This window comes from Ovis canadensis, chromosome 20 (genome assembly GCF_042477335.2).
Source record: "Ovis canadensis isolate MfBH-ARS-UI-01 breed Bighorn chromosome 20, ARS-UI_OviCan_v2, whole genome shotgun sequence".
Taxonomy (NCBI): domain Eukaryota; kingdom Metazoa; phylum Chordata; class Mammalia; order Artiodactyla; family Bovidae; genus Ovis; species Ovis canadensis.
The window spans coordinates 57,762,932-57,789,694 of record NC_091264.1 but is presented as its reverse complement, the minus strand read 5'-3'; the positions used below and the strand labels follow the sequence as shown (position 1 = coordinate 57,789,694).

General features: G+C 43.7%; 1 protein-coding gene across 12 annotated transcripts; it reads right to left on the bottom strand.

Annotated features, from left to right (window-relative positions):
* Nucleotides 1-1,889: 1,889 nt before the first annotated feature.
* On the bottom strand, nt 1,890-26,334 carry TBC1D7 (TBC1 domain family member 7). Of its 12 annotated transcripts, none has more exons than XM_069563024.1 (8): nt 26,144-26,334; nt 23,950-24,105; nt 22,606-22,686; nt 16,586-16,773; nt 12,662-12,799; nt 5,066-5,211; nt 3,739-3,868; nt 1,890-2,681 (listed from the first exon to the last, which is right to left on the bottom strand). In XM_069563024.1, the coding sequence occupies exons 2-8, from the start codon at nt 24,059-24,061 to the stop codon at nt 2,595-2,597; spliced, it is 882 nt and encodes a 293-aa protein (XP_069419125.1). In that variant the 5' UTR covers nt 24,062-24,105; nt 26,144-26,334; the 3' UTR covers nt 1,890-2,594. The 12 variants fall into 12 exon arrangements, with proteins under 12 accessions (XP_069419125.1, XP_069419123.1, XP_069419122.1 ...); XM_069563022.1 differs by lacking the exon at nt 26,144-26,334 and adding an exon at nt 25,636-25,928; XM_069563021.1 differs by lacking the exon at nt 26,144-26,334 and adding an exon at nt 25,680-25,888.
* Between the last annotated feature and the right edge of the window lie 429 nt (nt 26,335-26,763).

Genomic DNA, 26,763 nt, shown 5'->3' with positions numbered 1-26,763 from the left:
CCTCATATACTAGTCACAACCCAAACCCCAGGTTTCTGCACGATCTCGACAAAACGTCTTGAAAAAAGGGAACAGAGCGATATTTTCAATGGGTGTTTTCATTGGGGGCTGTGCTTCTCACAGGACGTGGTGGACAGAAACATTTTCAAAATACTGAGCTTTCAGTAATATAAAATTCTGATATTAAAAGGAAATTGGATCCTCACTGACTCTGTGTCCCCCTAGTCGGCCTTAAACCCTGCTGTTTCCAGAGGGAGCCGTTTCTAATAAGGAAAACTCTTGATAATCCGATTGATTCAAAAAACAAACCAAACCCTACAGCCCAAAATGACACCCTATATAGCAGGCAAGGCTTTACCAAACAGGGCTGGACAGAATATACCTGCAGAGCATTTGATTTTGACCCCTTAGCAGTAGGGCCATTGTCTTCCCTTTCCACTTGTTGAGACTCTCACCAGAATTTTCAGAGGAACCCCAGCCCCTGGAGCCCCCTCCTCCCCCGGAGCCCCAGGCACCCCCTTCCCCACCGCGCCCCCTGCTCTGCGGGCCTGCGCCCCCTTCTCCCAGCGCTGCGGTGAGGAGGCAGGAGCACTTACCTCGACCACCCTCCTGTGGGGAGGACGCTCCTCCTTTCTGGAGCTGGGACTCACTGACATCACTCGACTTTATTTATAATCTTTATTCTACTGAAAAGTTGTACAAACTTATATGGTTTGTAATGGTACGGGGCTCATGAATGAGACGGAAGTGAAACGTCTATGACTTTTCCGTGGATTTCACTCAAGCCCCACGTTCACTCACTAGCCAGCAGACGACGACGGCAGGAACTCCTTCTCACGCACTTTTGCTCACGTCCCCTGCTGGAGTCAAAGTTCTTCAGGGGCAGAGGCGATCACTGGATAAATGTAAAGTATTAGCTGTAAGCAGAGTTTGCTTCAGGAAGTTTTCTTATGAGTGTTTTTAAAAAATTAAATACTGTTAAGACTCACAGACTTATGAAACGAACTTACGGTTGCCAGGGGAGTAAGGATGCAGGAAGGGATAGGTATGGCATTTGGGACGGACACGTACACACTGCTATATGAGAAGTGGATGACCAGCAAGGACCTAGAGGAGAGCACAGGGGACTCTGCTCAGCATTACATGGCAGCCTGGAGGGGACAGAGGCTGCGGGGAGTGGACCCACGTGCATGTATGGCTGAGGCCCTTTGCTGTTCACCTGAAACGGTCACAACATAATATTAACTGGCTATACCCCAACACAAAATAAAAAGTTCAAAAGAAAAAAGAAATTCAATACTCTTGAATATGTTACTGTCACAAGCGCCACTCGGTTTGAACAACTCTGAACACGTCAGGCAGGGACTCAACTCTCAGAGTGACGGCTTCATAGTTTCATCTCCTCCTCCTTGTGGGGGTGGAGGACCTAACTCACCACTCGGGCTCCTGCAGGTCTGGCAGCTGAATGAGTCAGTCTCAGACAAAGGGCCCCGTCTCAAAGCCTGCAACTGTCCAACCATCAAGTTACCATCAGGGGACACCATGGCTGTGGCGGAGGCGTTAAGCTATTAACCGGAGCCTGCTCCATTCCACCGTGCCTGCGGGGGTGGCAGAGTCCTCTCTGACGCCCACCCAGCTATATACCGGAACCTGCCCTTTCCACTGTGCCTGCAGGGGTGGCAGAGTCCTCTGACACCCACCCAGCTATATACCGGAACTTGCCCTTTCCACTGTGCCTACTGGGGTGGCAGAGTCCTCTGACGCCCACCCTACATCTAATGACCCATCAAGAAAAAGCATGGTTCCAGCAAAGCATCAACAAGCCCTCTCTCAGCAGGTATATGTAGACACATTTATGTTCAGTAATATTTCATCCCAACTAGCACAAAGAGGGAAAAAAACATAATAAGGCCTTTATTTAAACCAACCTAGCAAAAGTATCAGAAAGTAGATTTAGATTTCAAAAGATTTAGAAAGTCAGCTTAGATTTCAACAGGTACTGCATCAACAAAAGTCATCAATAAAAGGAAGTTGTTCTTTGTTCCAGAAATGGACCTTAGAAAGTAACTAGCTTGGTGCTAATTAAAGTGCAGCAGGGCAGGCCTGGTTACACACAGCTCACTGAAGCACCCACCCACCCTGACTCAACTGCTTTACAAGCTGAGAGCTATTTCCAACAACCCTTTTGAAGTACTGTTCAGAACAAGAAGGTCCTATTGCATAGCACTATCTTTAATATCGTGTGCTAAGTCATAAAGGAAAAGATTACGAGAAAGAATATATACGTATATACAACTGAATCACTTTGTTATACAGCAGAAATTAACACAACATTGTAAATAGACTACACCTCCATTAACGTTTTCCTAAATGCTATTCAGAGTTGAATCCTGTATTTCTATATAACCAGAAGATGCCATTCCACAACACAGTGACTCCACAGTGACATTATCTTAAGCAATTTTACTGGAAAAACAATTACACTTCGAGCACCAAAGCAAGAACCCTATTATCAGTTCAGTAGGTCACGTCCCAAAGGGGAAAAAATAAAGGCGCTGAGCAGGCCTGGCTGCTGTCCACAACGTCGGGAATGTTCAGGCAGAGTGGACTGGGGTCCCGCAGTGTTTGTGCCATAAGTCGATGGCCTTGCTCACGATAGCGTCCGAGCTGTCCTGGGGGATCTGTGAACAAGCAGACAGACTCTGAAAGGCATGATTCTGACTTCATCCTCTCTCTCATTCACTGTGGCATAAAACTTGTGTCCACTGGAGTTTTCGCTGCTTTTCAGAAAGTGATTGCATGGGCGGCTGCTGCCAGATGCGTGTCACGTACCCCCCGAGGCCACACTGAGGGGTGTGGTGTCACCCACCTGGGTTCGAATCCTGCCCTGCCCACTCCCTGTGGAGCCCTGGGCAGGCTACCTACACTCCCTGGGTTCAGATCCCCATATCTGGGATGAGGCAAATGATAGCCCCACTTCACAGGGCTCTTTACAGGGTTACAGGAGGTAATTCACAAAAAAGTATTTAGCAGGGGCCCTGGCAGTGTGTGCCACTATTTATTACAACGAAGAGGGCTCTTTGATCCAACACACACTCACTAAGCACTTATCTACTGGGCCACTGTTCAACTGTTAACACTGACTGATTAAAATAGATTTCGGGTCCAGTGAAATTCAGTCAAGCTTGAGTCTCTCTCTATTTTGACCTCTTCTTGCCTGGTTAAGGGTATTCTAAGATACAAAGATAGGGAAAAACAGATTCATTCAGACCTTTTTCAACATGCTCAAGTTTACACTTCAGCACATTAACAAATTCAACTGGGACTCCACCAGACACAGGAACAGAAATGAAAGGGCTTATGAGCAAAATCCCCGAGAACATTCCTTTTCCACTAACGGGGATCGCTCGTCCTAAAGCGACAGATCTCACCTCCTTGTTTCCTGACGGCCTGCTAGTGGTCACTCTGGCCCCAGGTACACACTACACACACTCATGGAGACAGACCTGCTGCTCAGAACAGTGACCCCCAAACAAAGGATATAGGGGCTATAATCCACCTATAGGTGGGCTATAATCCACCGACCAAGCTGAAACTTATACCATGGAAAAATCACTTCTTATAATGCAAAAATATATTATACTGTCTCTGAAATAATTTAATGCCATAGAAAAATCTGGCTTGGTAAACTGAATTCCTTTCTAGAGTCAAAGTTCAAGTGAAGCAAAGCACACTTACGTTTTCCAGAAACTTCGTTATCTTCTCTGCACTGTTCAGCGCCATTACTTTAATTTTAAAGGTTAAAAGAATTTCCACAGCTACAAAAACTAGTATCTTACAGGATCCACTTACAACTTTATCCCAAATCCTATGAAAGAAAGATGTAATCAAATTACAAGTCTGAAGTTGATGTTTACACCTAAACAGCTCAAGTTTCAAAATTAAATCAAATTACATTTTCTTTTATGTACCATCATCCCTCACTATCCCCAGGGAAGTGGTTCATGGGCTCACTTGCTGTGCATACCAAGATCCGTGGAGGCTCAAGTCCCTCATATAAAGTGAGGTGGTGCAGTCAGCCCCCTGCATCCACAGATTCCACAACCAAGGATTCGACCAGCCACAAGTGTAAACACAGCCCAGGATCTGGGATCGGCTAACTCCAGAGATGTGCAACTGTGGAGACAGATGGCTGACTACATAAGCTTCAGAGAAGAGCTAATGAGGACATTGTCCTCCGGGAAGACATCCTCCAATTAATATCTCAAAATTGACATTTTAGGGCAGGAAGTTCCTAAAAACCAAAGCTTCAAGTTTAACATTTGGTAATGCTAAGATAACCGTTACATACTAGGGAACAAGAACAAAAGAGGAAATGAAATATGAAATTCAATTTCATTTTCCAGTAAATTCCTTAATTAAGGAGCTAGCTATTAAATATACTCTAAATTAAATATACTCTAAAATCATTGTTCTGATAACTCCAATAGCTCTTATAGTCAATATCATTCTCAATATGCTAACTAAGCACTGTCCTGTAATATTCTTTATGTCTTGCCTTTTTCCTCAAGTGTTAAGTCCTGGAGGGAGCAAGACGGGACTCCAAAATACCCATAACACACCTGAAATTGATGGAAGAGCTGAGTCTGAGTCTACAGTCTAACCTTCAGCTAGTTTAGTGATGTCATAAGGGGTCTATGAAATAAACATCTTTCTCTAGGATCTGCTCCATTTCTGGAAAAGTCCACATCCATATATACTCCTGGAGACTACTTCAGATGTGAATATTCAACAGCATCTAACACATTGAGGCCCTTCAATTTCTCTAACCATATATCCTAACATTTTTTATATTTAATACTCAATATTTCTAACACTTCTAATTGTATACATAATACGCAAAATCACCAGTTGCTATGTCAGCTGCTGGAGAAGTTAGCATCAAATAACTGCATGGTTCTAAAGCAAATTTATCTTCCGAGATGATCACGTTAAAAAAAAACAACAACAAAAATGGGATTTTTCTGACTCTGTGCTTTCAGTCATATTTGAAAGAAACACTTGCCTCTGTAAGCTGGACTCAGGCAAGCACCCGGCAAAGCACTTCTTGAACCACAGCTCGTAGGGAAGTGTGGACACTGCACAGCAGGCCTTCAGGTGACTCAGCAGTCGGCTATCTTCCAGATTCAAGTATTGTTCAAAAGCCTTTGGCTAATGATCGAAGAGGAAGAGATTACTCACTTCCTGTGACTTAATGTTACCATACCTTATAGGCTGTGATGAAAAAGTATACATACTGAAAGCAAGAAGTGCTAGGAAACAAAGCTTCAGACTCATTCAAGCCACTGGTGATGCCGCAGTCTCCCAGATCAGCACTAACTAACCAGAGTAACCAACTGTCCAGGACGGAGTGGTTTTTCTGGGGCAGTCTCCAGCTAAGGAACAGTTAAGTCACGCTGGTTAGTCCTAATTGTGCTAAGCAGATTCAACAACCTAAGACAAAAGTCCAGAGCTAAATTCAGTTGATCTGGAGGGCCAAGAAAGGTCCATGTGCTGGCTACTCCAGGGCAGGAGATTATAGGTTCACAGAAAGAAGCAGGCTAAGACCAAAGACACATGGCGGGACTAGGTGCAGAGAGGGAACTAGGGAGAGAGGAAATGAACAGGACCCAGCAGTCACCAGTCACAACCCTGGCTGACCCCGTGGAGCACACTGCACTTGGCAGGGAGGGTCAGACAACAGGTGCATCCGGAGGAGGAGCGCTGTCCCCAGCAAGGTGTGCATGAGAACTCCAGGCAGACAGGAGGAACACAGGGGAACAAAGCTCCAGGGTCCCATTTGGAGGCCTCTCCCACGGAAGGTTCCACAGCAGCCAACACTGGAAGACTGGGAGCTACCAGAGCTGGCTCCCAGACAGGACTGCTGTACTCACAGGGTCCTCTGGCAAAGCATGGACCCTACAGGTCAAACCCTCAAGCCTGCACTCTCCATCCAGAAGGACAGAACCAGATCAATGTATAACCCACACAAACGCAAATATTGTTAGTTTTCAACTAAATATTGGGTTGGCCAAAAGCTCGTTCAGGCTTATGGAAAAACCCAAACTTTTCAGCCAACCTAACATCTGCACCTCTACTTCCACCAAAGAGGCAATTCATGACCCTTACAATATCCACTGCAGCTGGACACTGTGCTCCATAGAGAAAGGGAGTGAAAGGTAAAGGCAGCAACCCTGCCTCCAAGGAGCTTCCAAGCTGGTTGGGACAGACCTGCAAAGGGCTGACTACGACACGCTGCAATAAAGCTACCATGGGAATGAGCAGGAGACGCTGGGCACATCCAGGTGGAAATCTTAACCCAGAACCAGTTTCCCAAGAGAGCTGATGATTGGCTGGCCCACGATGAGCAGGGACACGACTTGGCTGAGCAAAAAGGGCCACAGAGTAATATCTGATCCCGCTTAAAGGGTCAAAAGCCCTACATAAAGGAGCTTCTAAAAAAGAAAAAAGCCAAAAACTCTACAAGAGAAAACGCAAATGGCTCTAACCCATATAAAAAGATGCTCAAGCTGGCTAGAACAAAACAAACGCGACCTCACACTATCCTGAGGCATCTCTTCTCACCTATCAGGCTGGCAAGAACACCATCAGGTCAGCGGGGCTACAGGGAAACAGGCGTCCGCATCTGTTGGTCAGGAGGATGCAAAAGGGTGGTATGAGTGCTACAGAGGGGAATCTGAAAAAACCTAAGTAACGTGTTACTTAGTAACATGTGATCTAGTCAATTCATTTCCACAGAGTCTACCCCCCAAATATACTAAAGGATACATGCACAAAGCTATTCACCTGTAACATGGTGTAACAACAAAAGACTGGAAATAGCTCAAACAGCCAACACTAAAGAAGGGCTGAATAATCTAGAATGGAGTGGTATGCAGCCACGAACAGAATAAGGAATGTCTCTATATACTGCTCATGGCATAATCAGGTTAAAAAAAAAAGCAGGGTGAAGAGAAATGTGTGTCAGATGCGAGTGCTAAATCTGACAGCGTGACTATAAATACATATCCACGTGTGCTTTTTTCTTTTAGTGGAAGATGACATTTACACTGACATTTTGAGGACACAGCAAATGGTAGATGTGATAATTTTATTTTTGTGTGTATGCTAAGTTGCTTCAGTCATGTCCAACTCTTTGTGATCCCATGGACTGTAGCCCACCAGGCTCCTCTGTCCATGGGATTTTCCGGGCAAGAACACTGGAGTGGGCTGCCATGCCCCCCTCCAGGGGAACTTCCCCATTCAGGGACTGAACTCACGTTTCTCACCTATTGGCAGGCGGGTTCTTTACCACTAGCGTCACCTGGGAAGCAGCCGATTTTATACTTTCCTGTAAAACTTTTAGGTTATTTCCAATATTTCCATGACCTTCAATTCTTACTTTAAGAAAATAAAGTGGCCTTCCCTGGTTGCTCAATGGTAAAGAGTTCACTTGCTAATGCGGGGGACACGGTTCGATCCCTGGTCTGGGAAGATTCCACGTGCCGCGGGGCAACTAAGCCCATGCACCACGCTAACTGAGCCGGCATGCTGCAACTACTGAAGCCCACGCACCTAGAGCTCGTGCTCTGCAACCAGAGAAGCCACCACAATGAGAAGCCTGCACACCGCAGCGAAGAGTAGCCCCCGCTTACTGCAGCTAGTGAGGGCCTGCATGCAGGAACAAGACCCAGCACAGGCATAAATGAATAAATCTTTACAAAAAAAGAAAAGAAAGCACACCTCAACAAAAGGCAAAATCTGACAAAAGAGATTTAACCGAGGAATTTATACTAAACTTAGAAAGAGGCTGCTAATAGTGTTGTTTAAGAGGAAGAAAAAAAAAAACAAAAAAACCCTCTCTTTAGGACAGCTTTTAAAAATTGTGTCATTGGCGAGGGGAAAAAAAAAAAAACCCTTTAATGACTGAACACAGCCAAGACTGAGATGGCTTAAAGACAGTCTGATCTGAAGAGAGATTAACAGAGGCTTCCCACATCACACCACTGAAGCTGGCCTCTACTTTCGTTGGCAATCAGGGGCCTCATCAAAAAGACCTTCCAAAAGGTCTTGGAGAGGAAAGTTTGATGGAGAGGAAAGCTCTCCTCTCCTATAAATCAGAACACTACAACATAAAGGCGTCATCGCCAGAAATATTCTTTGGATGTCACAAGTCTATCACTGTGCATCTCATGCACATTTCCCTAGGATTATGAAGCAACATATGCTTTGCGATAACAAACTTGGTAAAAACCACAAAAATCTGAAAAGATGACAGACAAGATTACAGAAACTCTAACAAAAAACTGGGCAGAAGAGATCTAATATACAACAACAACAACAAAAATTTCAAGCTAGATTTAACAAGGTTTAACTAAAGAATTTTTTTAAAAACCTGACTTTAAGCATTAAGTTGGGACTTCCATGATGGCCCAGCAGCCAAGCCTGCACTTCCAATGCAGGGGGCTAGGGTTCAATCCCTGGTCAGGGAACTAGAATCATACACGCCACAACTAATGCCTGGCACAGCCAAGTAGTTTTTTTAAAAAAGAAATGAAAGAAAATTTATGTATAGAAACAATGCAATAACATTAACAACCTAAGGAGAAAAAGCATATAACCACCTAAATAAGGGCAGGGAAAAAAAAATGGTATGAAAATATCTCCTAAAAGGCTCTAAAAGACCCCATAACCCCACAACTAAAGACCCTGCACAGCCAAATAAATAAATTTTTAAAAAACATTAAAAGTTTTTTTAAGTCACTTGATGGCTACATGAAATAGCAACACAAAGGAAATGTAGCTTTTCTTATATTAATACATTCTGAACTTTTAAAAAGAACTTTTGCAACTATTAAAAACTATGTCCTAGACACAATAATGTACTTGTGAAAAATCATTTTTTATGATGATGAAATTAAGGTTTAGGGGACATAAGGACACTGAGTATCTTGCTGGTTCTAAAATTCTTTTCTTTACACGTTATTGATTGGAGGTATCATCAGTACGTCTTTTCTTATGCAAACGTTATTGACCTATGACATATCAATAAGTTTTTAGAGAGTGATACAGAACTGTGGTTTTGGGGAAGACTCTTGAAGAGTCCCGTGGACTGCAAGGAGATCAAACCAGTCAATCCTGAAGGAAATCGACCCTGAATATTCATCAGAATGTCCAATACTTTGGTCACCTGATGTGAAGAGTCAACTCACTAGAAAAGACCCTGATGCTGGGAAAGACTGAGGGCAGGAGGAGAAGGGGACGACAGAGGATGAGATGGTTGGATGGCATCACCAACTCAATGGACATGAGTTTAAGCAAACTCTGGGACATGGTGAAGGACAGGGAAGCCTGGAGTGCTGCAGTTCATGGGGTCTCAAAAGAGTCAGACACGACTGAGCAACTGAACTGATTAACATCACTGTGCAAAGCTGTTAGAGCTTAACCAGAGCAGGGAGAGGGGAGAGGGCAGTGGGGCGCTTGCTGGCTGAAGTTACGTTGCAGTTCACAACAAAACGAACAGTCATGTCTGCATCTCATACCAGTCACAAAGATTCAGCCCCTCACCAGCTAAAGGACTAAAATTTAAAATGTTCAAAAATTTTTTAAAAGTTAGAAGCTTTCTAAAAAAAAAACCTTGGCATTAGAAAGGCCTTTCTAACGAAGATACAAAAGAAAAAAAAATACTGATAAAACTAATAGTATCACCTTCATATCTTTATACAACAGCAAGAAATATTTTCAGAGAAAATATTTAACTTACATAAACATGCAGCATATAGCAATAATTCTTACCCAAAATGGAAAGATGCACACAAAATAGAAAGGTAGACAAATATGACCAAGAAACATACCTCCAAAGCTGCTTAGCTTCCCTCAAAATTAAGGCAATGGAAATTAAAACAGGCTACCATTTCAGTATCAGGTCAGCAAAATTTTAAGAGATTGATACTATCAATTATTGGCAATGGGGTGGAAAACAGGCAATCTCAAACTGGTGGGGGAAGCAAAACTGGTCCAACCTCTGGGTGAGTAACCCGGTAGTGAACACATTTAAATACGTCTGTTGCGTTAGAGCATTTAATGTATAGGTAATCCACCCTAGAGAAACACATACACACACACACACAGGAACATGTCACATACACGGAGAGTGCTGTCATCATGGAGCCATTACACTAAATTAGGGCAAATTCTTAACAAGAAAGACTATGAGAACTTTTTCAGTTCAGTTCAGTCGTTCAGTTGTGTCCGACTCTTTGCCACCCCATGAGAATTTTTTCAGTGGTTCTAAATGAATGACTCTCAACCCTAGCCTCATTTCAGAATCACTGAGTTTTAAAAAATTAGAATTCTGAGGCCCCACCCTGGGAGACTCTGATTTCACTGCTCTGGTCATTGTTAAGAACTCTCAGGTGGCACTAACAGGAAGTCGGGGTTGAAAACCACCCATGTGTAGCGACGTGGAAAAACTTCAACACATGAAGTTTTAAGAAGAATCATAGGGCCATATGAACAGTATAATACATTAAAAAATTATATATGTAAAAATATGTATAAGATATATATACACACACACACATGGCCATGGGTATGCACTCACACCGCCATCCACTCTAATGCACATGAAATGATTTAGACAAGGGACTTCTGGATGGTTCAGTGTCTAAGAATCCACTCACCAATGCAGGGGACGCAGGTTCAATCCCTGGTCCTCGAAGATTCCACATGCCACAGAGCAACTGAGCCCGGGACAAAACCGCTGAGCCAGTGCTTTAGGGCCCAAGTGCCACAAGCATGGAAGCCCGTGCTTCCACAACAAGAGAAGCCACCCAGATGAGACGTCCCAGCACCACAACTAGAGAGGAACCTCTGCTCGCCACAACTAGAGAAAGTCTAGGCACAGCAATGAAGACCTAGCACATATTTTTAAAAAATAGTCTAGACGAACACACACCAAGCTGGTGACAATGCTTACACCTTAGAAAGTGGGGGACGGGGAAGCATGGGGGCAGGTCAACAGCAACTGTGGATTCATTTGGATTATTTCATCCTCCCAGAATGTATCTGTTATTTGTGTTCTTAAAAATAATGAATTTTTTAAACAATCCGTCAATATGTGATAGCATTCACTCCAATATTAAGAAAGGCTGATGAAACCATGGTACAAGTTTGGACCTCCTGACTGAATTAGGCAGCTAACATTCCATTCACATATGCTCCAACGCCATGCTTTATTGAGATTAAGTGAAGTTTTAAAATTCTAAGAATCGAACTTTACCTAATGGAAACACATAGAAAACACTCCTGTTCAGGGCTCGGGGAAGCTGAGGGCTGCAGTGCCTGGCCCGCCACAGGGGTAGAGCGGGGCTCCCCAGGGCGTGGCCAGCCTGCGCCCTGTACCTGACCCTGCACTCTGCACCGTGGTTACTGCTTTCAGCAGAATTTCTAAATGAGACAGTTCAATGACTTAAGAAAAAAGACTCATTTTTATAAAATGAGAGAAATGGGGGGGGGGGGGTGGGGAAGCTGAGGAGAGAGAATGGCAAAGGACCCCTGATACGAGGATGACCCAAGTGCTGGTTCTCTCGATTCCCCAGTCAGCGCGGCAGACCACCGGCTGCCCAGCTCATGTCCACACCCCTCTCCTTCCTCAGGAACGGAGTCCCTGTTCCAATGTGAGACTACGGCGTGCCCGGCTCAAAACCAACCAACCACATTCCCCAGGCTCCCCTGCAGACCGGGCCAACCTGGGGACACCCTCCTCACTAACAGTCATGCAAAACGAAGTCTGTAAAGGGGGGCAGGCTGGCCAGGCTTGGCACTTCTCTACCTTCCCTTCCTGTCCAGAGCACAGATGTCAGGGCTGTCTCTCCAGCACCATCACGTGATCAGAAGAGGACCGTCACCCTTAGGAGTGCTGGAGCAGGATGGGGACCCGGGTCCCTGCCCATACCACGGGGGATGTCCCAGCCCTGGGCTGCCTTGCCCCTGGACTTCTGCTTACATGAGAGAAGACAGTAAAGCGTCTACTGTTTGGGCTTCCCATTACATACAGCCGAACTTAAACCTCAGTACTAAGCGAAAATTCTAGATCAGATAGAGAATACTACAGAGCCGGGGTGGGCAAGCCACAGCCTGCAGTGGCCAAATCCAGCTGTGGCCATGCATTTATGCATTACTGTTTTGTGTGACCAGGGTGTGTGTATGTATACACTCGGTCGCTCAGTCGTGTCTGACTCTGTGACCCCATGGACTGTAGCCCTCCAGGCTTCTCTGTCCGTGGGATTTTACAGGGAAAACTGCTGAAGTGGGTTGACCACCTCTTTCTCCAGGGGATCTTCCCAAGCCAGAGATCAAACCCAAGTCTCTTGGGTCTCCTGCGTCGGCAGGTGGATTTTTTACCACTGTGCTGCCTGGAAAGCTGTGTGATTGCAGCAGGCACACAGAGACCGCCTGGCCCAGCAAGCTGGAGATATTCACTTCCTGGCTTCTTACTACTGACCCCCACCAGAGGGTCCGCTCGTGGCTGTAGCGCCACCAGGAGGTAAAGGCATTTCCTGAAGACCCCCACCACCACTGCTCAGCCCCAGCCCACAACAGCCACAATGTCACCCCTCACCAGCTGGGGCAGAGTGTCCCGGTACTTGCTATTCAGCTGGTTCACAAAGCATCGCGTGATCCAGTAACAGTCGACGCTATCTTCCACCATCTCTTCCATGGCCTTCGCAATGGCAAGAAATACTTCATCTTCTGGCTCCTGAAAAATTAATAACTCTCAAGAAGGAGGCAAAAGAGAAAAATAGAGGATTCTTTAATAAAAATGAAGCCTTACTGCCTAAATTCTGAAGGAGCCAAAATAAGTCAAAGTGGGACCAAAAGCACCCAGTCCATCACTAAAAAGACAACCGACGGGAGATGAAGAGTAACCAGGGAATCTGAGGCAGTGTGGCTTCTGAACACTCAGGCTTCAGGCTGAACATTCATGGATTTCCTAGCTTCTAACGCTAAGCCCAAAGAGTCAACATAAACCTGAAGCAAAGGACGACTCTCCACCCAAAAGTATTCTCAGTGCTGGAAGAGAATTCCTTTCAAACAGATGTGATAAAACAGCACAAATAATAGAGACAATTATTGTCACTATGGTAATTTGCAAAAATGACCACAAAAGGACTAGTAAGCATTTTATTTCAAAGTATTCATGCACATCTTTTAATTTTTGCTCTATCTTTAAGCACTTATAAAGCTAAAACTGCCCCTAGAATCAGAATTTTAGGAATCAGAAGAATGGCATTTCTCAAACCTTGTGTCAACACTCAGAACATGAAAGTAAACCAAGTAAATTTCAAAAGAAGTCTCATAAAAACTGGAATCCACTTGAAAAATCTGTTTTCAATCACTGCACCTTATACTAAAAGCTTTACGTTTTCATCTAGGATTTAACAGCTAAAGGATTTTAACATTGAAAAGAAAAAGTTTCTTTCTACTCCTCTTAAGAAGTCACAAGTTAAATCAAACTTCCTATTTTAATAGAAGAATTGCATTTTAGGCCTCCTTTCCACTTATTAACTTTCCACAACATGTCAAGAGCAGCAGAAAGGCTCCTTTCGTGGACTCCCGCCTGGCCCTGGGCTCGTGGTCCTGAATCCAGCAGCTCAGTGCTGCTCCCAGCTACTCTGAGATGCAGCTAAGAGGACCAGCGCCCTTCAGCTGAAGTCAGCTTCTATGTTCCCAGCCGTGGGTACAGCACTGCTACACAGTCTTATTAAAAGATAAGAAAAATACAGCTGACTGGGGTTTGGAGGCCAAGGAGACACACGCCTAAAATGAACACTTGGGACAGCATGTCTGCCCAAGGCCACTGGAAACATTTAGACCTTGAGCTAATGGATAATCTAACTTAACTTCATACATAGTTCAGGAACTTGTGTAGTACCATCAACTAACTGTATTTTGTCAATGAGAAATAAGATTTAAAGACGTTCAAGGGTTCCAACTATTTCCTGGGATGTTCTCTCTTGATAAACTTTATCAAAGTGAACAACATAAGATCTGTCCATGGGGCCCACAGCAACCTCAAAAAGTTAAAGAAAAAGGGACTTCCCTGGTGGTCCAGTGGCTAAGACTCCTTGCTTCCAATGCAAGGGGCCCGGGTTTGATCCCTGGTCAGGGAACTAGATCCTACATGCCGCAACCAAGACTCAGCATAGCCAAATAAATAAAAACAAATGCTTTTAAAGAGAGAGAGAGCAAGTCAAAGCTTCACACTGCTGTTAGCAGGTTGAAATCTACCTCCACCATGAAAAAAATATAGAATAGCATAGTTTGCAGACAAATCCCTATTCATAACAATTCACTCTGTTTTAGCCAAAAGTTAAAATGCCTATGTGAATTGCAGCCAAAACCCAAGAGCTATAGTCATTACTTTGCCTGCCCTCCTCCACTTACCCCTTCTCTTCCCTTTATAAACAATAAGCAATCCTAGTAACTAGAGCGAGCAGTCAAAGATCAAGCCTATAAAGCAGGCTGGAGCCTGTGAAGCTGAGGCCAAGTGGCAGTCAATGACCACAAGGCCTCTGGTGCCTGCAAGCTGGGGCCAAAGATGTGGCTGACTATGTTGGTTACAGAGGAAGGAGCAAAGAAATAAATACAAATAAGAAGTTTCCATTAGCTTCATTGTAACTGCCAGAGAAGGAAGCTGCAAGTATAGAAAGGGTGAGAGCTAGAATGAACTTGTGATACTGGCAGTATTAGCATTAACATTAATTAACTAGCATTAATTAGCATTAACGGTTTTTAATACAGTGATAAGCATATGTGTGTGTATATTTCCCAGCTCTGTCTCCTGAAGGAGCCTACAAGCAATGACACACCAAGGACAAAGAGCACATCTAGCCCCCTGTGCTTGGTTTCTAACGACAATTTTTAAAAATTAAAATAAAAAGATAAAAGGATGATTATTCCAGGTTTGGGGAATAGTATAAGGTGAACCTGGAGTATCTTTTTGCTCCAGAAAGTAAGGAAGGGCTCAGAATGATGGGAACTTGTCCAGACGACACAGAAGTCAGCCTGTCGCGGCTCCCACTAGGCCAATCTGGGACAACGTTAACATCAAAATAGTGGCAGTAATGACTTATAGGCCACTGAATAAAAGAGAAATCTGTAAATTCATACTGATAAGAGAGAAGGGAAAACTCTTCCTTATCAAAAAGCCATCTAATAAATGCAGAAGGAATGAAGGAGTCAGAAGGTCACCATCTGGCAATCAGCAGAGCGAAAACTATTCAAGGATTGATATTTACACAGCCTCAAAGTACCTTCCCGACAAGTCACTCATTAATTACAAAGAGAAAAAAAGCAACCATGCAGGAGAAGCCTCCCAGACATAGCCTTAACTGAGTGATCAAAGCAGCAAAAGCAGTTAAGTATCCAAAAATTCACAACTAGACTTCAATCATGAGGAAATAAATGAGAAACGCTACTGGCCAGTACTCTTCCAAACTGGCAAGGTCATGAAAGACAGACAAAGACTGAGGGACTGATCCAGACTATAGGCAACTAAAAGTAAGTGTAATGCAAGATCCCCGATTGGATCGTGGACCAGGAAAAGGACACTGGTGTGAGTCAGCAAAATTTCCGAAATAGCTACAGATTATTAGCTCATGGCATTGTATGAATGTTTCTGGTTTTGATAAATAACCAGAGTACAACTGAGACCTAACATTTGAGGACACTGTTGCTGCTTCAGTCATGTCCGACTCTGTGCGACCCCACAGACGGCAGCCCACCAGGCTCCCCCGTCCCTGGGATTCTCCAGGCAAGAACACTGGAGTGGGGTGCCATTGCCTTCTCCATAGAGGATGCTAGGTGAAGGTAAATGTGAACACTACTCTTTATGGAAGTTTTCTCAACATCTAAAATGATTTTAAATTGAAGAGTTCAAACATAAGGAAATTTTTTAAAAAATAATCAACAAATGGTAAACTAGTGGCTGAAAGTTTGATAAGTTCTGAACCAATTTATTGTTTATGATAAAGGGCATTATTGGGACAACTGGTCAAGTGGAAATGGAGTGAAGATGAGATGTTAGTACTGTATCAATGTCAACTTCTTGGTGTTGATGACAGAACTATGGTCACCAAGGGAAGTGTTCTCATCTTTAGCAAGCATATACTGCAAGAATCTGAAATAATGGGATGCTACATTTACATCTTATTCTCAAATACTTTGGGGGAAAAACAGGTCTACACATATAGGAAAAATGACAAAAGCAAGTGGGGTAAAATGTTAATGACTAGGGAACTGTGATAAAGGTTAAATGGGAATTCTTGGTAGTAATCTTGCAACTTTTCTGTAACTTTGAAATTACTTCTTCAAAATAAAATTTTAAAAAATTAGGGAGACTGGGTCAGATTGTATAGGGCTATGCTTTCATTCTACAAAGAAGAGCCACTGAAAGGTTCAAAGGCAAAACATGACGTGATCAAAGGCTGGCCAATGGAGCAGTCAGGAGTCGAGCCAAGGGTCCAACAAAAGCACCACTGACCAGTGGAAACGAGGGACTTCGAGGCAACTTCCCAGACTCCAACCGGTGCATGTAGAGATAGACTTCAACCTGAGGGGTGGCATCACTGATGAAGCGGATGACTTCCAAGGCGTGAAGGACATCAGAGTACTGCTCCTTGCGATACATCATCACCTGGGCATGGGACTCATGGTGTGGAGGCAAGATTCCTATAGAGCCCCGGGGTGGGGGACAGGGAATAAAGATAGTAAAATACAGAGGCACCAATCTGAACCCCTCCTGTATGAAAGAACCCTATGAGATGCTACCTACCACAATTAGAGTAGAAATCACAAGTATTTAGTTACTATACATTGTTCTAGAAATTTACACTATAAAATAAGTTTTAAATATCAATACAATCAATAACTGGATGGCAACTGCATCACTGATATCAATGAGAAATAAAATGACATCATCAATTCAGTTCAGTCGCTCAGTTGAGTCTGACTCTATGCAACCCCATGGACTGCAGAATGCCAGGCTTCCCAATCCATCACCAACTCCCAGAGCTTACTCAAACTCATGTCCATCAAGTTGGTGATGCTATCCAACCATCTCATCCTCTGTCATCCCCTTCTCCTCCTGCCTTCAATCTTTCCCAGCAACAGGGTCTTCTCCAGTCAGTCAGTTCTTTGCATCAGGTGGCCAAAATATTGGAGTTTCAGTTTCAGCATCAGTCCTTCCAATGAATATTCAGGACTGATTTTCTTTAGGATTGACTGGTTTGATCTTTTTGCAGTCCAAGGGACTCTCAAGAGTCTTCTCCAACACCACAGTTCAAAAGCATCAATTCTTCAGCACTCATCTTTATAGTCCAACTCTCATATCCATACATGACTACTGGAAAAACCATAGCCTTAACTAGACGGACCTTTGTTGACAAAGTAATGTCCCTGCTTTTTAATATACTGTCTATCTTGGTCATAACTTTTCTTCCAAGGAGCAAGCGTCTTTTAATTTCACGGCTGCAGTCACCATCTGCAGTGATTTTGGAGCCTCCAAAAATAAAGTCTCACTGTTTCCATCGTTTCCCCATCTATTTGCCATGAAGTGATAGGACCAGATGCCATAATCTTGGTTTTCTGAATGTTGAGTTTTAAGCCAACTTTTTCACTCATCTCTTTCACTTTCATCAAGAGGCTCTTTAGTTCTTCTTCACTTTCTGCCATAAGGGTTGTGTCATCTGTATATCTGAGGTTCTTGATATTTCTCCCAGCAATCTTGATTCCAGCTTGTGCTTCATCCAGCCCAGTATTTCTCATGATGTACTCTGCATAGAAGTTAAATAAGCAGGGTGACAGTACACAGCCTTGACATACTCCTTTCCCGATTTGGAACCAGTCTGTTGTTCCATGTCCAGTTCTAACTGTTCCTTCTTGATCTACATACAGATTTCTCAGGAGGCAGGTAAGGTGGTCTAGTATTCCCATCTCTTCAAGAATTGTCCATAGTTTGTTGTGATCCACACAGTCAAAGGCTTTGGCATAGTCAATAAAGCAGAAGTAGATGTTTTTCTGGAACTCTCTTGCTTTTTCGATGATCCAACGGATGTTGGCAGTTTGATCTCTGGGTTTCTCTGCCTTTTCTAAATCCAGCTGGAACATCTGGAAGTTCTCGGCTCACATACTGTTGAAGCCTGGCTTGGAGAATTTTGAGCATTACTTTGCCAGTGTGTGAGATGAGTGCCACTGTGTGGTAGTTTGAACATTCTTTGGCATTACCTTTCTTTGGGATTGGAATGAAAACTGACCTTTTCCAGTCCTGTGGCCACTGCTGAATTTTCCAAATTTGATGACATATTAAGTGCAGTACTTTCACAGCATCATCTTTTATGATTTGAAATAGCTCAACTGGAATTCCATCACCTCCATTAGCTTTGTTTGTAGTGATGGTTGCTAAGGCCCACTTGACTTCGCATCTGAGGATGTCTGGCTCTAGGTGACTGATCACACCATCGTGGTTATCTGGGTCATGAACATCTTTTTTGGATAGTTCTTATGTGTATCCTTGCCACTTCTTCTTATATCTTTTGCTTCTGTTAGGTCCATACCATTTCTGTCTTTTATTGTGCCCATCTTTGCATGAAATGACATCATAAAGCCTTTGAATAAATATGCCACATAAATTCAAGATAAATCATTATTGTAACTAGTATGATTTAATTCAAGTTTATGGTTGTCATCTTGGGGCCACCCTCAGCTCCTAGAAGCCGATCTCCAGATTCTGTGCTTGTCTGCTAACTGTCCCCCTCACAGTTCATCCCCAATGGGATCGTATTTGGAGGCAGGGCCTTTAGGACATGATTAAGGTTAAATGAGATCACAAGGTGAGGCCCTAATACAATAGGGTTGGTGTCCTTATAGGAAAATGAACATAGGAATTAGCATGCTCTCTGTCAAAAAGCAGAGACATTACTCTGCCAACAAGGTCCATCTAGTCAAAGCTATGGTTTTTCCAGTGATCATGTATGGATGTGGGGTTGGACTATAAAGAAAGCTGAGCACTGAACAATTGATGCTTTTGAACTGTGGTATTGGAGAAGACTTTTGAGAGTCCCTCAGACTGCAAGGAGATCAAACCCGTCAATCCTAAAGGAAATCAGTCCTGAATATTCACTGGAAGGACTGATGCTGAAACTGAAACTCCAATACTTTGGCCACCTGATGTGAAAAACTGACTCACTGGAAAAGACCTTGATGCTGGGAAAGACTGAAGGCAGGAGGAGAAGGGGATGAGAGAGGATGAGATGTTTGGATGGCATCCCCGACTCGATGGACATGCGTTTGAGCAAGCTCCGGGAGTTGGTGATGGAGAGGGAGGCCTGGAGTGCTGCAGTCCACGGGGTTGCCAAGAGTTGGACACGACTGAGCAACTGAACTGAGCTCTCTCTCTCTGCCATGCAAAGACATAGCAAGAAGATGGCCACGTGCAAGCCAGGAGGTGACGCTTCACCAGGAACAAAATCAGCCAGCACCTTGGTCTTGGACTTCCCAGCCTCCACAACTGTGAGAATGTAAACTGTTGTTTAAGCCACTCGGTCTATGGTGTTTCAAGGCAGCCCTGGCTGACAACAAGCCCCTTTCATCTCAGAACCACCACAAACTGGACAAATCCTTTCCTTTGCCAACAACTAAAACTTGGTCACAAAGTACCCTACCTTTACGAGAACAAACACCTCCAATTTTCACTGATGAAATGACCTTACATTTCAATGCCATTCTATAGTCATTAATATATTTAGACTTTGGAGCAAGAACAAAGAAAGGCATGGAGAAAACACGGAGGAAAGAGCAGTGGAAGGGGCTTCAATCAACTAGAACACCCGGACTCTCAGATGTCTCTCCTGGCACTTGTTTCCTCCTCTGCCAGAGGTGGGAAATGGGATGGTTATACATTTCCCCAAATGTTCTGCACAGAATATGAGCCCTTGAGGTCTGTGTGATAAAAAGGGTACCAGAGTTGAACAGATTTGTGAAGCAGTAACAATGAATTTAAGGCTTTAAGTTTTGCTCTAAAGAAAAACATCTTTATTTATTCTGGCTTCACTAAACCTAAAGAAACTATTTTGCAGCACAAGCTCCGGAGTCAAAGTTCCCAGGTTTGAATCTATAGTGAACTGGCTGGGTGAACCTCAGTAACTTACTTGCTCTTCCTGTGCCTCAGTTTTTCCACCCGAAGAATGGGAAGAGTAACACCCATGTCACACAATTGTAATGATGAATAAACAAATTAATATACATAAAACACTCACAGTACACAGCACATACTAAGCTTGTGTAAGTATTAGCCAGTATATTTGATCATGGAGCTCTCTTTGGTGCAAACAACCACAGATCCTGTATTCTAAAGAACATTCTGGGAAACACAACTTGGATGAGCTTCGTGCCAGTTTAATGTTAGAACCAGAACTCCACCACAGCATGGCAGCTCTAAATCTCCAGGGCATTAACCTCAGGAACAGGGAAGACAGGACATCCCTGGTGGTCCAGTGGTTAAGAATCACTTTCCAATGCAGGGAATGTGGGTTTGATCCCTGGTCGGTGAACTAAGATCCCACAAGCCACAAGGCAACTAAACCCCTGCACCGTAACTAAAGAAGGAAGACTTAACCTCTTGAGAATCCCTTGGACTGCAAGGAGATCCAACCAGTCCATCCTAAAGGAGATCAGTCCTGGGTGTTCACTGGAAGGACTGATGTTGAAGCTGAAACTCCAATATTTTGGCCATCTGATTCAAAGAGCTGACTCACTGGAAAAGACTCTGATGCTGGGAAAGATTGAGGGCAGGAGATGAAGGTGACAACAGAGGATGAGATGGTTGGATGGCATCACTGACTCATGGACATGAGTTCAAGTAAACTCCGGGAGTTGGTGATGGACAGGGAGGCCTGGCATGCTGCAGTCCATGGGGTTGCAAAGAGTCGGACACAACTGAGCGACTGAACTGAATTGAACCTAATAAACCAAGCCAGGAAAAAAAGAGTTGATGAGCAGCCCGACAGGCCTTGTACTCAGTTGCAAAGTATCACTGTCCATCTCACACAAATCCACAGGCATTATTGGTTATTAAGATGCACTATTTCCCAGCAGAAATAAACACTACAGGCACTGCCACCCAAAAGGCACCCTTAGAAGGCATTTATTTCGCTGGATACTGGAAACACTAAGATTTAAGAAATGCTCTGGGAAAAACAGATCTTTCTTTACAAATTCTCTATATTTTAACTGTACAGTCACCTACTAGAAATGTAAGTGTACAAAGACGGACAAGATACACAACAGAAAAGGCACTGTGCAGTCAGTGGTCTCCAGCATGGCATGCATTCCCTCACCGCCTCATTACATAATCAGACTTGGTTCTAAGGATTTTTCAAGTCCTGAAAATACAGTACATTGTGGAAAAAAAACAAGGTCTATAATCCAGCCTAACTTCAAAAGGCTTCTACAAACCTGAGCTCTGCCATTTACAGGCTACAAGCCCTCAGGAAAATTATTTAGCCTCAGTCTTTTTCCCCCGTTGGTAAAATTGGAATACTAATACTTGCCTCACAAGGGAATTCCAGGATTTTTTTTTTTTTTTTGAAGAAAGAAAAGGAGGGTGGTAATGGATAGGTATTTTTGGTGTTAACAGGCTCAGAGATAACAGGAAAAAAAAAGATCCTTGACTCAGAAGGGATGCTGCCAGTCACTTCAGGCACCTAATATACTTTTTCTTTCACAAGAAACCAAGCAAGGTCATTTTTCCTTCTCTCTCAGGCATCTTCACTGGAAGTTATTTGTGCTTCAACAAAGTAAACACTCTCAAAGCAAACACTTCCTTTTTTGACTCTGATAGCACTCATTAGGAAGTTATACCTCTACAGCTGGGAGTCATAGAATAACAAATCAAGAGCTCAACCCTAGGAGTTAATTAACTCAATATTCTCATTTACAGACAAAAAAAAAAAAAAAGAGCGAGAAAGGGCTAGTGGGGTCTTCAAGGTGACCCAGTTGACAATAAAGCTCAGACCAGTTCTCCTTTCTCCCAGCTCAATGCTCTTCCCGTAACTTGTTTCAGGGAAACAAGTCTGCCTCACTGTCTCTTCTAACGCCCCTAAATCAATGGTCCCCAACCTCCAGGCCGTGGACCCATACCTCCTGTCAGATCAGCAGCGGCCTCTGATTAGAAATAAAGTGCACAATTAAAGTAATGTACCTGAATCATCAAGAAGCCAGCCTCCCTACCCCAGTCTGTGGAAAAAAACTGTCTCCCACGAAACCAGTCCCTGGTGCCAAAAAGGCTGGGAACTGCTGCCCTGATGCTCTGAGAGAGACACTCAGGGCTCTGTGCTGAAGTCACATTCTTCCAGAGTTTCCAAAGTGAGTGGGGAGGCTCTGGCTCTGAGGTTAGCGCCCAGTAAACGTCCTAAAAAAAATCCTATTTCTGACTGATAAGATATCAATGACCCCATCAATTCGACATTTTTGAAGATAAAAGTTCCCAACTCTTGGGAATCATACCGAGTAACACCTTCCAGACCAACGCACGGTACATGGATGGGAGAGGGAACCTCTGACTGAAAGTACAAAGTTTCTCGATATCTGGAGGAAGAAAAAAAAAAAATAGATGCTTTTCATGCTGATCATGATATGTAAAAACGCATTTTATCTTTTAACACTGAAATTAGAGTAAGACATCTCTTCAGAGGAAGGCTGCTGCACAGTGAGCAAATCCAGAAAAGGCAACACTAGACTGATTTCCAGCCCAGGTGTTCCAACTAGCTATTCAAAAACAATCAGTGTTTCACAGCGGAGGAGATGTACTTTGCATATTTATTACTACATTCACCATAACATCAGTGGTATTTACTATTTATAGAACTTACTTCATTTATTCATACCGCAAGCTTGTTGGGTAGTCGACGTTTTAAAGATGCAGAAACTGAAGCTCAGAGGAGATTAAGTGACTGGACTGATTAACATCGCTGGCAAGGAGCACAGTCAGCCTGCAAACTCCCATATTCACCAATAAACCACATTCAACCACATCTTGGACCTCAATTCCCCTACTTGTCAAGTGAGAACTGTAATACGTAAAAAGCACAGACTGAATAGTGAGGATCAAAGATCAGGTGGGAAGTGTTTTTGAAACTTTAAAAAACACTCTGTGCATTTAAACTACTATTTTTAACTATGGTTCAGTTTATCCTACTTTAATTAGACACATTAAAGACCTTATTATGATTGGCTTAGAAGAAATAAAAATGTTAATCCATCATGCAGTCTCAGTATTTCCATAAGAGAAAATTACAGCAAGAGTTGCTATAAATTTACCCAGAAGCTAGGATGACACCTCTAAAAATTAAGAAATTATATGGGTCTAATAAGAGAAAAAATATTACTAACTTAAGAGGCCTTTCAAAAAGGTCTGACTCTGACTCAGCTAAGTATAAACTTGAAAAGTCCTTAGCTCCTCCCAAAATACACCATTCTCCTATCATTCTATCAATAAAATAAACATACATATATAATACATATACAGCAGGTAACATACCTTTGGAAATTTTTTTAACTTTTTAAGTTTTTCTTAAATTTGGTACAATATTGCTTCTTTTTTTTTTTTTTAACATTTTGGTTTTTTGGCCACAAGGCACATGGAATCCTAACCCCACCCCCAACCACAGATCAAACCCACAACCGGTGCACTGGAGGGCAAACTCTTAAACACTGGACTACCATACAAGCCACAAAGCTTTGGGAAGCTGACAAAAGGTGAGGGACTCAAGTCCTTGGCCATCTTATAAGTTAATACTTCAGAACATCTGGGATGACTGAGAATCAATAGGTTTAACTTATAAAACTCACCTAGACGGTCATCTTTTAGGAGAATTTCTAATGATTTCTTCTCTTCAACTCCACGAAACCCCACTTTTTCATAATATACTGAACGAAAGTTTCTCTGGGAGTCCTCAGTCATGTTTCATTTTTGGAGAGACAGAATAGGGAGGGAAAAAAGTGAGCCTAGAAACAAAAAATAAGAATTGAGAAAAATTCCATGATTTTCTCCAACTCTTCCATGAATCTTATACACTATGACAAATGGTCTGCCCTTGCATAGGACTCAATATTAAACCTTCCTGTTTACATAACCCTAATACTACCTCACCTATGCACCTTGGCCCAAAACCAAGATATGAAACAGAAGTCCCCCGAGCTGCTCAAACAGATGGCACAAGGTTCATGCCCTAGCATTCCTACATAACTTAGAGAACCTAGCACAATGGTATATTCTGCAGCCATTAAACATGTTCAAAGAAAAAAGTGAAATAGGAAAACAGACAAAATGTCACACAGTGTACTACCAAATATATACAATTGGTTTTGTTTTAAAAATAGTATGTATTTTAAAAAGTAAACTATTCTGAAATGTTAACAGTGGTTATCTTTAGGCAGCAGGATTCCAGATGATTTTAATTTTCTTTGGCTTAGCCATGTTTTCTAAACTGGGTGTTTTGTGAAACAAGAAACTAAGTTACAAAAAGAGGAAAAAAAAAAAAACCCCGAAAAACCTAAGTTCCTCACTCACTTTTCCTTTAAACACAATTCTATCAAATGTAATTGTCAAAATTAAAAACCCACAACAGATTAAGCATTAAATTATAAACCAGAAGAGGGGCAGGAATGTAGCCTGGTTGACAAGCAATTCCACACAGTTGGAGACAAAATAACTTAAAATCTGACACTAGAACTCAAAAAGTCCAGGAGTCTCCAGGTTCTTCCACAATAACCTTCAGTAGACTGAAGTCATCAAGAAATGGTCTAATAAATTAGGTGTGTGTTTTAAGAACAGAGTGGATGTAACACAGTTTCCAAAACGTGTAGCACTGCACGACCCAAGTGCTTAAAGCACTGGTGCAAAGACTACAACCCTCAAGTTTGAGAAACTTTTAGATGTGACCAGGGCAGCGTTGAATTGCTAGACAGTCAAGTTTTTCCTTACTGACAAGATACCCACTGAGTCGCCTGGGGCACAGTAAAAAATAGAATTCGTTTAAATTGGGCTTCCCAGGAGGCACTTGTGGTTATTAAAACAAAACAAAACAAAACAACCCCCCTGCGAATGCAGATATAAGAAATGAAAGTTCGATCCCTGGGTCGGGAAGCTCCCCTGCAGAAGGAAAGAGCAACCCACTCGTGTTCTTGCCTGGAGAATCCCCTGGAAGGCGACAGGGCACAGGGTCGCACAGAATCGGACACGGTTGAAGCAACTTGGCGTGCGCGCAAATTGAATATGTCTAAATGGCTCTGAACATTTAAGATCAAATAAATGTTTTTTAAGAGCTGAATTCCAAAGCATTAAAACGCTACACAAGGTGGGATTTATTTAAAAGCAGCATCCAAACAGCTGCAAGGCGATTCGGTGTCTGCCATCTAAGGACCCCCATCCTCCGACTGCAGTGCAACAGCAAACGCGTCCTCCGGGAAGGCATAATTTTTAAGTTTCCTTCCCGGCCAGGGGCGCCCACCTGACAGGAGATGAAAGAAACACACCCTAGGCCAAGACCGCGGGTCCCACTCTCCCTAACATGCTTCACCTCTAGGAGTAGAAACACACACCCGGGTTGAGACTTAAGAGGTCCGGGGAGGCCGCGGAACCCAAGCCCGACACGCTGACTGGCCGGCAGGTAAGCGGCGACCTGAGGGGGCCTGCAGCCGGGCGGAGGGAGACGTCAGGAACTCCCGCGCCTGAGAGACGCCGCCGCCGCCGCCGCCGGTGTGACGTCACTTTGACGTCAGGGGCGGTGACGAGAGTGCGCGTGCGCCGAGAACGCCGCCGCCGCTCCGGACATGACGTTACCTCGGCGTCAGAGGGCAGTGCCGAGAGCGCGCATGCGCCGAGAGCACCGCCGTCGCTCCTCCTACACCTTAGGGCAGTAGACTGCGTCCCAGACCCGGAAAAGAGTAGGGGCAAGTACGACTAATAATTCAAGCCCCTCGCCCGCTACGGCACCGCTCTGCTCCCCCGACTCATTTCTAGTCCGGAGAATTTGGCGTCTACCTTTCTCCCGCTGTACCGGTCTGTGCGTGCCGGGGATGCTTCTTTCTAACCCTGCTCTGGAGGTGATCGCAGAACCCCAGGAGGGTGCTCCTTAATCTGTCTGCCGCGGCAGACTCTGCCTTGTTGTCACCACCTTCCCTGTATCTGGAAATAAAATGACTCACCAAATGAGACGTGCAAAGCAGCTTCCTGAGAATTTGCTACACAAGGGAGTCCCCACTGCCGTTTTTCCCTTGGCAGAAACACAAAGGCAGGAGGGGAAAGGCTGATAATGGGGAAAGGGGAAGACTCCAGGTGTGCTCTCGTTGGAGGCTGTAGGCACAGGGGAGCTGCAAGTAGATGAGAAGCCGGGCCTCCTGTGTGATCCCCCGTTAGCCGTACCTGGCTTTCCCTAGTTATTAAATTGAAAGCAAGGATACAGGTTAGGGAAGCTGTAAGTTATTAATCAAGCCCAGGTCAGTTGTTAACAGTAGTTATTGTTAAGCTTCCTGGGTTGTGAGGAAAGCTACCAGTCAGGCTGACTTCCTAGGTTTGTTGTAGTTAAGGGGCTGGTTTCCTTCTGGAGAAGGAAACGGTAACCCACTCCCGTATTCTTGGCTGGAGAATCCCATGGACCCAGA

Coding starts and splice junctions, on each gene's coding strand:
- TBC1D7 (XM_069563024.1), bottom strand. CDS start 24,061: ATGACTGAGGACTCCCAGAGAAACTTTCGTTCAGTATATTATGAAAAA. Junction 12,800..16,585: donor GAAGTCCCTCGTTTCCACTG/GTCAGTGGTGCT, acceptor TTAATTTTTCAG/GAGCCAGAAGATGAAGTATT. Junction 5,212..12,661: donor GGGACACTCTGCCCCAGCTG/GTGAGGGGTGAC, acceptor TTCGATCATTAG/CCAAAGGCTTTTGAACAATA.